Here is a 12,558-nt window from a genome sequence, read left to right as displayed (position 1 = left end):
TGAGCACCGATACACTGTGACATATTTATGTCCGTCACTCAGACATACATCACCAGCACACATCTGTGTGACATGTCTACAGTGTGCCCCATGAAGAGCATATACTTTAACAGGTGATGCTTCTGTGAGGAGCCCCGACATAACAGAAGACACACTATGGCTATGGAGGAGCGGTAGCCTTGTGATGGGCAGCAGCAGCGTGATATAGAGATGAGGAGGAGGAGGGCTGCGTGTGGCATTATTATCCCTTCCTCCCTCCCCCCCGCCTCCCTCTATCACGCTGCCCCATGCGGATGTGACATTTCACTGAGCCGCCATTTTGAGAGCCTGGCGTCCGCACACACAGGCTGAGCAGGCGGCCAGCAGTAGCAGTACGGAGAGTAGCAGCAGAGCGCAGGCAGCAGCAGTAGAAAGGGGACAGAGGAGGAGGAGGAGGGGACTGCGTGACATCGGCTGCTCCCGTCCTGCACACGGGTTAAAAGCGGGGACGGCCGTGAGCGCGGCGGGGTAGATGAGGCGCTGAGTGCCCGGCCCGGGGCTAGGAGAGAGTCAGGCCGCACAACTCCCGCTGCACCAGCTGCGCTGCTGGGAAGCAACCAATGAGCCAGGGGAGGGGAGCTGAGCGCAGCACACGAGCTCCCGGCGGCCCGGAGCTGCCAGGCCCAGCCCCGCGCGGCGAGCGTCAGCGGGCGGGTGTCCGACAGCCTCCCGTCACCGGCAGCCGTTGAGGGCCCTCGGGGAGAAGCATCCCCACTGCGCCTACCCTGCACAGGCGCCGAAATTGGGCGAATAGCGAGCAAATACGTCCGCGTATCCCTGCCGCCGGCCCCCTCCGCTCTCCCCCCAGCAGCACATCTGCCACCGCCCGCGGGAAAGGCCCAGGCTGCAGCCGCTGCGCAGGCCCTGCCGAGGCCGCTCTCCGCTCCAACTCAGCCGGGCCCACAGCCCAAATCTAAGCCGGCGCAGCGAGCAGGACTGATCGAGGCCTTGGAGGCCGAACCCAGAGAGATGAACCACCATCAGCAGCCGCAGCAGCAGAAGCCCGGGGAGCAGCAGCTCAGCGAGCCCGAGGACATGGAGATGGAAGGTACCTGTCACCCCCTGATCCCCACCGCTCCCCGTCACCCTCTGATCTCCGTCACGTTGCACCCTGGCTGCCTCTGCTTTGTGTGCGCGGGCCGGTAGGGAGCAGCACTATGCGGCCCTGTGTGTGTGTCACCCGGGGGTGGTGCCGGTCACCCTCCTGTCTGCAGCATCACTGTAGCAGCTGTAGCTCAGATTACTTGCATCCAGGCTGGTGCCCATCAGTCTCCGGCCGTCATACTTTGTGTACATTGTTGTGGTACCTGCTCAGTGTATATGTAGAGTGCTCTAGGGAGTATACACTGTGTTATATGGTTAGTGTTTACTGTTGTGGTACTTGCTCAGTGTGTATATAGTGATCTATGGAGTATACTCTGTTGTACTTGCTCAGTGTGTGTATAGGAGTGCTCTATAGAATTGGCTCTGGCTAATTGCAGCTCAGTTGCACATCCGAGTTGTCTGCAGGAGTATATAGTTGACTTTTATATTTTCTTTCCACCATAGCAGGCCCTTGGTTATGTATATATGGGTGTATGTAGGTTATTCTGCATGTGCACATCCACCTCGCCTGAGCTGATGTGATCTCCCCTCATTTGTACCACACAGAGAGAAAAACACACTCTCTCTCTCTCTCTCTCTCTCTATGACAGTAATTGTGTCTTCGCGGCCAATGATGGGCATTAGGGGGGGCGAGGGGTCCCTTACAGCGGCATGTCTCTGGGATAAAGAGGGGCGGGCGCTCAGAGGGAGGAAGGCGTTTGGTTCGGAGATCGCATATACACCATAATTGTGCCATCATCACAGCCGGCGACCACGCTCACACACCCGCCATGCTTGTGGCTACCGGCCCGGGCCCAATAATCGTGCATGTGGCAGAGATGGTACTGGGCGCAGCCGGGGCACGGTTACCCCGTTCTGTGTTAGCCATCGTGCAGAGTCATCGCCCTGCTGGGGAGGGGGCTGTAGATGCCGGCCATCGGAGATGGGGGAGGAGGGTCTGGGCAGCTCGGTCACTCTCGTGCAAGCAGCGATTTGAAAACACGAGGAAACCTTTGCACATTCCTAAAATGTTGCTCCCTAACGTGTTGTTAGTAACCTAAGTGGAGACATATGCCGATTGCTGCCTAGGGTTTACAAGTTCCAATCCATCTGATTATTTCTCTGTATATGGAACTTGCAGGATGCTCCTAAAAGTGACTCCTCAGTTATCCTTGTAAGTTACTAGGTTAGGGGGTATCCTCTGTCCTAAGTGGTGGTGATACTGGATTGTTTTGCTCACTCTTTCCCCAAACAGTACCATTTGTTTGGTATCTGTTTTTACCGTTATGACTTCTGTGCTGTAGCTGAACATACTTCCACTACTTGTGCAACTAAAAGGAAAAGTATCTGTAAGTCTCAAAGTAATATGGTGCTGATGCTGGCAACAATCCTGGGCAATAGGATGACTTGGGCATGATGTAGATATACTTATTTGTCCAAGGTTCCGGTATAGTCATATAATGTATATTTTTGTTTGCACTCATTATTTTAATAGACAAGTATTTTATTAAAGGTGTTTCTTTGCTATTTGTCCTTTTCCAAAAGGTGCAAGATTTTTTTTTTCTTGTTCCTATTTTTAGAGCATCATGTTCTGCTATGTATCACAGCAGTAGGTTACATAGGATAACATGAATTTTAGGTTTCTGGTGGTAGCTTATTACATTAGGCACTTATGAAGTTGTTAAATCTTTCAGTCCATATTCTATTCCTGGTCAAACACAAAAAAATACAAATTGTTGTGAAGACGCACTTTGCTGTGTGATGTTGTGAAAGTGTTAATGAAGACCTACCTCTTGATGAGTCTTAATGGGGCGATTCAGTTGTTTGCTTTGGCTGCCACTAGATGGCGCCCAATGGAGTGATTCAATTGTTATGTCCTGACACGCCTGCAGCCGAGGAGACACAGCTCGCAGCCTCCTGAGGTGTAAGCTGAAATGTGCGAGAACAATGCGATTTGCACGTTGAGATGGGAGTTTGAGCGCCCTAACCTGGACTTGAGACAGGTTTAGGTGGTACTAATCGGTGAGTACTAGGTCGACTTGAAAAAAGATCGACATGTTTTTTACAAGTTTTTGTTTAGTTTCTCTTACGTCCTAGAGGATGCTGGGGACTCCGTAAGGACCAGGGGGTATAGACGGGCTCCGCAGGAGATAGGGCACCTAAAAAGAACTTTGACTATGGGTGTGCACTGGCTCCTCCCTCTATGCCCCTCCTCCAGACCTCAGTTAGATCTTGTGCCCAGAGGAGAATGGGTGCACTGCAGAGAGCTCTCCAGAGTTTTCTGTTGATAAGAATTTTGTTAGGTTTTTTATTTTCAGGGAGTCCTGGTGGCAACAGGCTCCCTGCATCGTGGGACCGAGGAGAGAGAAGCAGAGCTGGCTTGTCAAGTTGGGCACTTCTTCTAAGGCTACTGGACACCATTAGCTCCAGAGGGAGTCGGAACACAGGTTTCACCTGGGGTTCGTCCCGGAGCCGCGCCGCCGTCCTCCTCACAGATGCCGAAGATAGAAGCCGGATGAGAAGGCAGAAGACATCAGATCTTCATGAGGTAAGGCTGCGCGCCATTGCTCCCAGTCACACACACAGAGCAGCACTGAAGGGTGCAGGGTGCAGGGGGGCGCCCTGGGCAGCAATAAACCTCACATTTGTGCACTGACAAGGTAGATTAGGCTGCTGGGCAGTAATTCTACGATCCCCCGCCACTTTCTATAAAAAATCACCGGGACCGAAGCCCGCCGTCGGGTGGGCGGAGCTTGATCCCCAGCACTAACCAGCGCCACTTTCTCCACAGAAGCTGCATGAGGAAAACACTGGCTCCCTGGTCTCTCCCCTGCTGAACATTCAGGCTGGAAAAAAAGAGGAGGGGGGCATTTTGAGCGCAGTGAGTGGGAATCTGGTCATTTTATAGATATATAAAAGCGCTATCTGGTCATATCTTTCCAGTGTTATTAAGCGCTGGGTGTGTGCTGGCATACTCTCTCTCTGTCTCTCCTAAGGGCCTGGTTGGGGTTTTGTCCCCTTATAGGTTAATCCCTATGTGTGTGTGTGGGGTGTCGGTACCTGTGTGTCGACATGTCTGAGGCGGAAGGCTTCTCCAAGGAGGCGGAGCAAATGAGTGGTGTGTCCCCGTCGGTTGTGCCGACTCCGGATTGGATGGACGTGGCATATGTTGAATGCAAGTGTGGCATCTTTACATAAAAGGCTTGATAAGGCTGAATTAGGGGGGACATCAGGGGGTCAATCCTCGGATTGGACCGACTCACAGGGCCCGTCGGGGTCTCAAAGGCGTCCCTTAACACAAGACACTACTACCGACACGGATTCTGACTCCAGTGTCGACTACGACGAAGTAAAATTGCACCCTAGGGTGACTAAAACCATTCAGTGTATGATTGTGGCAATAAGGGATGTGTTACATATTGAGGATGAACCCTCGGTCCCCGACACACTGGTACACATGTTTAAGGAAAAGAAACAGATTATTAATTTTCCCACATCTCATGAATTAAATGATTTCTTTGGGAAAGCTTGGGAGACTCCGGACAAGAGACCGCAGATCCCCAAAAGACATTATATGGCATACCCCTTCCCTAAGCAGGACAGGGAGATTTGGGAATCATCCCCCACTGTGGACAAGGCCCTGACGCGCTTGTCCAAGAAAGTGGCGCTACCGTTTCCTGACACAGCGGCCCTTAAGGACCCTGCAGATCGCAGGCAAGAAACTACCTTAAAGTGTATTTCTCTAACGTCCTAGTGGATGCTGGGGACTCCGCAAGGACCATAGGGAATAGCGGGCTCCGCAGGAGACTGGGCACTCTAAAGAAAGATTTAGTACTATCTGGTGTGCACTGGCTCCTCCCTCTATGCCCCTCCTCCAGACCTCAGTTAGAATCTGTGCCCGGCCGAGCTGGGTGCTCCTAGTGGGCTCTCCTGAGCTTGCTAGAAAAGAAAGTATTTTGTTAGGTTTTTTTATTTTCAGAGAGCTTCTGCTGGCAACAGACTCTCTGCTACGAGGGACTGAGGGGAGAGAAGCAAACCTACTCACGGCAGCTAGGTAGCGCTTCTTAGGCTACTGGACACCATTAGCTCCAGAGGGATCGAACACAGGTACCTAACCTTGATCGTCCGTTCCCGGAGCCGCGCCGCCGTCCCCCTCGCAGAGCCAGAAGAACAGAAGCAGCAGAAGCAAGAAGACATCGAAATCGGCGGCTGAAGACTCCTGTCTTCACTTAAGGTAGCGCACAGCACTGTAGCTGTGCGCCATTGCTCCCACAGCACACTGCACACTCCGGTCACTGTAGGTTGCAGGGCGCAGGGGGGGGGCGCCCTGGGCAGCAATTAAGTACCTTTTTGGCAAAAAGAGGCATATATACAGTCTGGGACTGTATATATGCCTGAGCCCCCGCCATTTTTTACACATTAAAGCGGGACAGAAGCCCGCCGCTGAGGGGGCGGGGCCTTCTTCCTCAGCTACCAGCGCCATTTTCTCTTCACAGCTCCGCTGGAAGGACGCTCCCCAGGCTCTCCCCTGCAGTATACAGGTGCATTAAAGGGTAAAAAAGAGAGGGGGGGGGGGGGGGGGGCACATAAATTTAGGCGCAGTATATATATATTAACAGCAGCTACAGGGTAAACACTAAGGTACAGTGTAATCCCTGGGTTATATAGCGCTGGGGTGTGTGCTGGCATACTCTCTCTCTGTCTCCCCAAAAGCCTTTTGTGGGGTCCTGTCCTCAGTCAGAGCATTCCCTGTGTGTGTGCGGTGTGTCGGTACGAAACCTGTGTCGACATGTTTGATGAGGAAGGATACGTGGAGGCAGAACAAGTGCAGCTGAGTGTGGTTTCGCCGCCGACGGTGCCGACACCTGATTGGATGGATATGTGGAAGGTGTTAAATGATAATGTAAACTCCTTGCATAACAGATTGGATAAAACTGTAACCGGGGGACAGTCAGGGTCTCAACCCATGCCTGATCCTACAGCGCAGAGGCCGTCGGGGTCTCAAAAGCGCACACTATCCCAGATAGTTGACACAGATGTCGACACGGAATCTGACTCCAGTGTCGATGACAATGAGGCAAAGTTGCAGCCTAAAATGACTAAAGCCATCCGCTACGTGATTGTGGCAATGAAGGATGTGTTACACATTTCTGAGGAAAATCCTGTCCCTGACAAGAGGATTTATATGTATGGGGAGAAAAAGCATGAAGTGACTTTTCCCCCTTCACATGAATTAAATGAATTATGTGAAAAAGCGTGGGATTCCCCTGACAGGAAGGTGATAGTTTCCAAGAGATTACTTATGGCGTATCCTTTCCCGCCAACGGTCAGGTTACGCTGGGAATCCTCCCCTAGGGTAGACAAGGCGTTGACACGTTTGTCCAAGAAGGTGGGCCTGCCGTCTCCGGATACGGCCGCCCTAAAGGATCCTGCGGATAGAAAGCAGGAAGCTATCCTGAAGTCGGTTTATACACATTCTGGCACACTGCTGAGGCCAGCAGTTGCTTCGGCCTGGATGTGTAGTGCGGTAGCTGCATGGACGGATTCTCTGTCTGAGGAGTTAGATACCCTGGACAGGAACACTGTTCTACTGACCCTGTCACATATCAAGGACGCGGTCCTTTATATGCGGGATGCCCAGAGGGACATTTGCCTGCTGGGCTCTAGAGTTAACGCAATGTCCATTTCTGCCAGAAGGGTCTTATGGACTCGGCAATGGACAGGGGATACCGACTCTAAAAAACACATGGAGGTTTTACCTTATAAGGGTGAGGAATTGTTTGGGTGCGGTCTCTCGGACCTAGTTTCCACAGCTACGGCTGGGAAGTCAAATTTCTTGCCTTATGTCCCTCCACAACCTAAGAAAGCACCGTATTACCAAATGCAGTCCTTTCGTTCTCAGAGGAGCAAGAAGGTCAGAGGTGTGTCCTTTCTTGCCAGAGGCAGGGGTAGAGGAAAAAAGCTGCACCATGCAGTTAGTTCCCAGGAACAAAAGTCTTCCCCGGCTTCCACTAAATCCACCGCATGACGCTGGGGCTCCACAGGCGGAGCCAGGAGCCGTGGGGGCGCGTCTCCGACTTTTCAGCCACCAGTGGGTTCGCTCACGGGTGGATCCTTGGGCTATACAAATTGTGTCTCAGGGATACAGGCTGGAATTCGAGGTGATGCCCCCTCACCGTTACCTAAAATCGGCCTTACCAACTTCACCCATGGAAAGGGAGATAATGTTGGAGGCAAGTCACAAACTTTTTCTCCAGCAGGTGGTGGTAGAGGTCCCCCCCCCTTCAAAGGGGAAGGGGCTACTATTCCACTATGTTTGTGGTACCGAAACCGGACGGTTCGGTCAGACCCATTTTAAATTTAAAATCCCTGAACATTTATCTGAAGAAATTCAAAATGGAATCGCTCAGAGCGGTCATTGCAAGCCTGGAGGAAGGGGATTTTATGGTGTCTCTGGACATCAAGGATGCTTACTTGCACGTCCCCATTTATCCGCCTCATCAGGAGTACCTCAGGTTTGTGGTACGGAACTGTCATTACCAATTCCAGACGTTGCCGTTTGGCCTGTCCACGGCACCGAGAGTTTTTACCAAAGTGATGGCGGAAATGATGGTGCTCCTTCGGAAGCAAGGGGTTACAATTATCCCATACTTGGACGATCTCCTCATAAAGGCGAGGTCCAGGGAGCAGTTGCTGATCAGCGTAGCACACTCTCAGGAAGTGTTGCGTCAGCACGGCTGGATTCTGAACATTCCAAAGTCGCAGCTGATTCCTGCGACGCGTCTGCCCTTCCTGGACATGATTATGGACACAGACCAGAAGAAGGTGTTTCTCCCGGAGGAAAAGGCTCAGGAGCTCGTGACTCTGGTCAGAGACCTCCTAAAGCCAAAACAGGTGTCTGTGCATCGCTGCACGCGAGTCCTAGGAAAGATGGTGGCGTCATACGAAGCCGTTCCCTTCGGCAGGTTCCATGCGAGGACCTTTCAGTGGGATCTGCTGGACAAGTGGTCCGGATCGCATCTTCAGATGCATCGGATGATCACCCTGTCCCCCAGGGCCAGGGTGTCTCTTCTGTGGTGGCTACAAGGTGCTCACCTCCTCGAGGGCCGCAGATTCGGCATACAGGACTGGGTCCTGGTGACCACGGATGCAAGCCTCCGAGGGTGGGGGGCAGTCACTCAAGGAAGAAACTTCCAAGGGTTGTGGTCAAGTCAGGAGACTTGTCTGCACATCAATATCCTGGAACTAAGGGCCATATACAACGCCCTGAGTCAAGCGGAGCCTCTGCTTCGAAACCAACCAGTGCTGATTCAGTCAGACAACATCACGGCAGTGGCCCATGTAAACCGCCAGGGCGGCACAAGAAGCAGGGTGGCAATGGCAGAAGCCACCAGGATTCTTCGGTGGGCGGAGAATCACGTACTAGCACTGTCGGCAGTGTTCATTCCGGGAGTAGACAACTTGGAAGCAGACTTCCTCAGCAGACACGACCTCCACCCGGGAGAGTGGGGACTTCATCAAGAAGTCTTCACGCAGATTGCAAATCGAGGGGAACTGCCACAGGTGGACATGATGGCGTCCCGTCTCAACAAAAAGCTAAAAAGATATTGCGCCAGGTCAAGGGACCCTTAGGCGATAGCTGTGGACGCATTAGTAACACCGTGGGTGTTCCAGTCGGTCTACGTGTTTCCTCCTCTTCCTCTCATACCAAAGGTGCTGAGAATTGTAAGAAAAAGAGTGAGAACAATACTCATTGTTCCGGATTGGCCAAGAAGGACTTGGTACCCGAATTGCAAGAAATTCTCAGAGGACCCATGGCCTCTGCCTCTCAGACAGGACCTGTCTGTTCCAAGACTTACCGCGGCTGCGTTTGACGGCATGGCGGTTGAACACCGGATCCTAGCAGAAAAGGGCATTCCGGAAGCAGTTATTCCTACGCTGATAAAGACTAGGAAGGACGTGACGGCAAAACATGATCACCGTATATGGTGAAAATATGTTGCTTGGTGTGAGGCCAGGAAGGCCCCTACAGAGGAATTCCAGCTGGGTCGATTCCTGCACTTCCTACAGTCAGGTGTGACTATGGGCCTAAAATTAGGGTCCATAAAAGTCCAGATTTCGGCCCTATCCATTTTCTTTCAAAAAGAACTAGCTTCACTGCCTGAGGTTCAGACGTTTGTTAAGGGAGTGCTGCATATTCAGCCTCCTTTTGTGCCACCAGTGGCACCTTGGGATCTTAACGTGATCTTGGCTTTCCTGAAATCCCACTGGTTTGAGCAACTTAAGACGGTGGAGCTAAAGTATCTCACGTGGAAAGTGGTCATGCTGTTGGCCCTAGCCTCAGCTAGGCGTGTGTCAGAATTGTCTGCTTTGTCATGTAAAAGCCCCTATCTGGTTTTCCATATGGACAGGGCAGAATTGCGAACTCGTCCGCAGTTTCTGCCAAAGGTGGTGTCCTCATTTCATCTGAACCAACCCATTGTGGTGCCTGCTGCTACTCGTGACTTGGAGGATTCCAAGTTGCTTGATGTAGTCAGGGCTTTGAAGATCTATGTTGCCAGGACGGCTGGAGTCAGGAAGACTGACTCGCTGTTTATCCTGTATGCATCCAACAAGCTGGGTGCTCCTGCTTCAAAGCAAACCATTGCTCGCTGGATCTGTAACACGATTCAGCAGGCTCATTCTGCGGCTGGATTGCTGCATCCAAAATCAGTAAAAGCCCATTCCACAAGGAAGGTGGGCTCTTCTTGGGCGGCTGCCCGAGTGGTCTCGGCATTACAGCTTTGCCGAGCTGCTACTTGGTCGGGTTCAAACACATTTGCAAAGTTCTACAAGTTTGATACCCTGGCTGAGGAGGACTTGGTGTTTGCCCATTCGGTGCTGCAGAGTCATCCGCACTCTCCCGCCCTTTTGGGAGCTTTGGTATAATCCCCATGGTCCTTACGGAGTCCCCAGCATCCACTAGGACGTTAGAGAAAATAAGAATTAACTTACCGGTAATTCTATTTCTCGTAGTCCGTAGTGGATGCTGGGTGCCCGTCCCAAGTGCGGACTTTCTGCAATACGTGTATATAGTTATTGCTTAATAAAGGGTTATGTTATGTTGGCATCCATTGGTTGATGCTCTGTTGGTTATTCATACTGTTAACTGGGTAAGTTTATCACAAGTTATACGGTGTTTTTGGTGTGGCTGGTATGAGTCTTACCCGGGATTCCAAAATCCTTTCCTTGTAATGTCAGCTCTTCCGGGCACAGTTTCCTTAACTGAGGTCTGGAGGAGGGGCATAGAGGGAGGAGCCAGTGCACACCAGATAGTATTAATTCTTTCTTTAGAGTGCCCAGTCTCCTGCGGAGCCCGCTATTCCCCATGGTCCTTACGGAGTCCCCAGCATCCACTACAGACTGCGAGAAATAGAATTACCGGTAAGTAAATTCTTATTTTATTCTCATGCAGGGGCTGTGCTAAGACCGACAATTGCGTCGGCATGGGTGTGTAGCGCAATTGCAGCTTGGACAGATGAGCTGACAGATCAATTTGATAATATGGATAAGGATACTATATTCTTGACTCTAGTCCACATAAAGGACGCAGTCTTATTTATGAGGGATGCTCAAAGGGACATTGGATTGCTAGGTTCTAGGGCCAATGCTATGTCTATCTCGGCGAGAAGATCCTTATGGACTCGCCAATGGATGGGTGATGCAGATTCCAAGAAACATATGGAAGTACTACCCTATAAGGGTGATGTATTGTTTGGGGATGGGCTGACGGACCTGGTTTCCACAGCTACAGCAGGTGAATCAAATTTTTTACCATATATTCCCCAACAGCAAAAGAAAGTAGCACCCTATCAGATGCAGTCCTTTCGGTCGCACAAGTCCAGAAGAGGTCGGGGATCCTCTTTCCTCGCCAGAGGAAAGGGCAGAGGCAAAAGAGCACCTGCTTCGGCAGGTGCCCAGGAACAAAAGTCCTCTCCGGCTGCTCCAAAACCCACAGCATGACGCTGGGGCTCCCCTGAGGGAGTCCGCACCGGTGGGCGCACGTCTAAGACTTTTCAGTCAGGCCTGGGTCAGTTCGGACCTGAATCCCTTGGTGTTGGAAATAGTTTCCCAGGGTTACAAATTGGAATTCGAGGAGGTGCCCCCGCGCTGATTTTTCAAATCGGCCCTACCAGCTTCCACATCGGAAAGGGATATAGTGTTAGCTGCAGTTCAAACGCTGTGTTATACAGCAAGTGATAATCAAGGTTCCTCTGCACCAGCAGGGAAGAGGTTACTACTCAACCCTATTTGTGGTCCCGAAACCGGACGGTTCGGTCAGACCTATTTTGAATCTGAAATCCCTAAACCTGTACATAAAAAGATTCAAATTCAAAATGGAATCTCTCAGAGCGATAATAGCCAACATGGAGGGGGGAGAGTTTATGGTGTCTCTGGACATAAAGGATGCGTACCTTCATGTCCCCATATATGCCCCCCATCAGGAATACCTGAGATTCGCTGTACAGGATTGTCATTACCAATTTCAGACGTTGCCGTTTGGACTTTCCACGGCCCCGAGGATTTTCACCAATATAATGGCGGAAATGATGGTGGTCCTGCGCAAGCATGGAGTCACAATTATCCCATACTTGGACGATCTCCTGATAAAAGCGAGATCAAGGGAGAAATTGCTGAGCAGTGTGGCGCTCTCTCTGAGAGTGCTCCAGCAACACGGTTGGATTCTAAATCTACCGAAGTCACAGTTGATTCCGACAACTCGACTACCGTTCCTAGGTATGATACTGGATACGGAACAAATGAAGGTCTTCCTCCCAATAGAGAAAGCCCAAGACATCCAGAACATGGTCAGAGACCTGCTAAAACCGAAAAGGGTGTCAGTTCACCAATGCACTCGGGTTCTGGGAAAAATGGTGGCGGCCTATGAGGCCATTCCCTTCGGAAGGTTCCATGCAAGGACTTTTCAATGGGACCTTCTGGACAAGTGGTCGGGGTCCCATCTGCACTTACATCGGAAATAACTCTGTCCCCAGGGACCAGAGTGTCCCTCCTGTGGTGGTTGCAAAGTGCTCACCATGGAGGGTCGCAGGTTCGGAATTCAGGATTGGATCCTGGTTACCACGGACGCGAGCCTCCGAGGATGGGGAGCGGTCACACAGGGGAAAACTTTTCAGGGTCTTTGGTCAGACCAGGAGTCCTGTCTACACATCAATGTGTAGGAACTCAGGGCCATTTACAACGGCCTTCGACAAGCGGAGAGTCTTCTTCGAAACCTACCGGTTCTGATTCAATCAGACAATGTCACAGCAGTGGCTCATGTGAACCGCCAAGGCGGGACATGAAGCAGAGTCGCGATGGCGGAAGCCACAAGGATCCTTCGCTGGGCGGAAAATCATGTAAGCGCTCTGTCGGCTGTCTTCATTCCGGGAGTGGACA

At 51.5% G+C, this 12,558-nt stretch overlaps 1 protein-coding gene across 2 annotated transcripts in view; it reads left to right on the top strand.

Moving 5' to 3' along the window:
- Positions 1-281: 281 nt before the first annotated feature.
- USP7 (ubiquitin specific peptidase 7) overlaps positions 282-12,558 on the top strand; it is a 309,008-nt gene continuing 296,731 nt past the window's right edge. For both annotated transcript variants that reach the window (XM_063934275.1, XM_063934274.1), the window contains exon 1: positions 282-1,087. In XM_063934275.1, the coding sequence (XP_063790345.1) occupies positions 1,009-1,087 (79 nt within the window). In that variant the 5' untranslated portion in view covers positions 282-1,008. The remainder of the gene's footprint in view (positions 1,088-12,558) is intronic.

The sequence above is a fragment of the Pseudophryne corroboree genome, chromosome 7 (genome assembly GCF_028390025.1).
Source record: "Pseudophryne corroboree isolate aPseCor3 chromosome 7, aPseCor3.hap2, whole genome shotgun sequence".
Classification (NCBI taxonomy): Eukaryota; Metazoa; Chordata; class Amphibia; order Anura; family Myobatrachidae; genus Pseudophryne; species Pseudophryne corroboree.
Note: the sequence above shows the minus strand (reverse complement) of the source record. Positions and strands in the feature narration are given on the sequence as shown.